This window comes from Monoraphidium neglectum (assembly GCF_000611645.1).
Source record: "Monoraphidium neglectum strain SAG 48.87 unplaced genomic scaffold scaffold01300, whole genome shotgun sequence".
Lineage (NCBI taxonomy): Eukaryota > Viridiplantae > Chlorophyta > Chlorophyceae > Sphaeropleales > Selenastraceae > Monoraphidium > Monoraphidium neglectum.
The window spans coordinates 5800-7219 of record NW_014012328.1 but is presented as its reverse complement, the minus strand read 5'-3'; the positions used below and the strand labels follow the sequence as shown (position 1 = coordinate 7219).

The 1420-nt window shown below is 59.2% G+C and overlaps 1 protein-coding gene across 1 annotated transcript in view; it reads right to left on the bottom strand.

Annotated features, from left to right (window-relative positions):
- Window positions 1–1369, bottom strand: part of MNEG_7383 (Meiotically up-regulated protein) — a gene marked incomplete at both ends in the record, with an annotated part of 3226 nt that extends 1857 nt beyond the window's left edge. The window contains 4 exons of the mRNA XM_014044144.1: window positions 156–254; window positions 587–662; window positions 971–1076; window positions 1291–1369. Of these exons, the coding sequence (XP_013899598.1) occupies window positions 156–254; window positions 587–662; window positions 971–1076; window positions 1291–1369 (360 nt within the window). The remainder of the gene's footprint in view (window positions 1–155; window positions 255–586; window positions 663–970; window positions 1077–1290) is intronic.
- Between the last annotated feature and the right edge of the window lie 51 nt (window positions 1370–1420).

The following is a 1420-nucleotide window of genomic DNA, read 5'->3' as shown; positions in this document are numbered from 1 at the left end:
GAGAGAGAGAGAGAGAGAGAGAGAGAGAGAGAGAGAGAGAGAGAGAGAGAGAGAGAGAAAGGGAGAGAGAGAGGGAGAGGGAGAGAGAGAGAGAGAGTGTGTGTGTGTGTGTGTATGTGCGTGTGTGTGCGTGTGTGTGTATACAAGGGGCGCACCTCTCTGTCCCAGCCGTCCCAGCCCATGAGGGGTATGGCCAGGAGGGAGGGCACGTTGGGGTCGTCAAAGTCCGTCAGGGAGTGGCCCAGGCCATCCACCTGGCGGGGTGGTGCAAATGTGTAAACAGGGATGCAGCGGGGCGATGGGGGTGTGTTGGTTGGAGCCAACGCAATGGTTCGTGCGGAGCCGTGGTTCTGTCAAGCAAGCCTTTGAAGTGGGAACAATCTGCCCCAAGCTGGTTATATATGAAAAATCAAACGTGCACGCACGCGCGCGCGCGCACTCACACACACACACACACACACACAAATACACACACACACACACACACACACGCGCGCGCGTGCACACGCACGCAAACACGCACGCATACACACTGACTCATACGCAAAACACACAGTCACTCAAATATCCACAGAGCCGCGCGCACCTCATACGCATACACGCTGATCTCTGTCGCCTTGCCGTCCGCGCCCGGGTCACCCGGCACCTTGACAACTCCATGCCTGCATGAGTCCAGATACATCAGGGTGTGCCACGCATGGTTCGAGATTCAAAGGTGTCGCGCACAACGGCACAAGTGTACCATGGACGAGATGAGTTGACAAGAAGTGCGCACAGAATCTCAAAATGTGGATCTAGGCGCTCGGCAAGCCGCGAGAGGGGGACAACACTGCTTCCGCGCAAGCCACCGCGATCTGGCGCCCTGCCCGGGCTCTGTTTTGCGCTTTGTCAAGGGTTTAGGTTGTAGGTCTTATTTTCATGGCCCTAAACCACAGACCCTGCCTTTCCCAGGGGTATCAGCCGCCCTCACCTGGTGATCCCCTCTGTGATGTCGGCGAGAAGCTTCCGCGCGGTTTCCCCAATGAAGTCGTCGCACCACACCAGCCGGTTGAGCTCGATGATGCGCTGCAGGGCGCCTGGGGTGGTCATCACAGTGTTTTGGGGGGTTGCAATTCAATGTGAATTGGGAGGAGTAAAGTGTGGAGGCTGAGCCAGCAGCATTCGAAGGCAGCCAGGATGCTGCGGCGGCCGCGCTGCAGCGGGCAGCAGCCCGGGGAGGAGGAGTTATCCTCTTGCGAAGCGGCAGGAGCGGCCCCCGGCAACCAGGCGCATGCGGACGTGGCGGCCCACCGGCCACATATATGTTGTCTGGGATGGAGAAACTGTACTGCTGTGGGTCGTCGCTGGGGCGGAACGCGCTCCAAACCATGCCTGGGGGTGCAGTCGTTGATTTTGGGGGAGCAGGAGTGGGGGGGGGGGG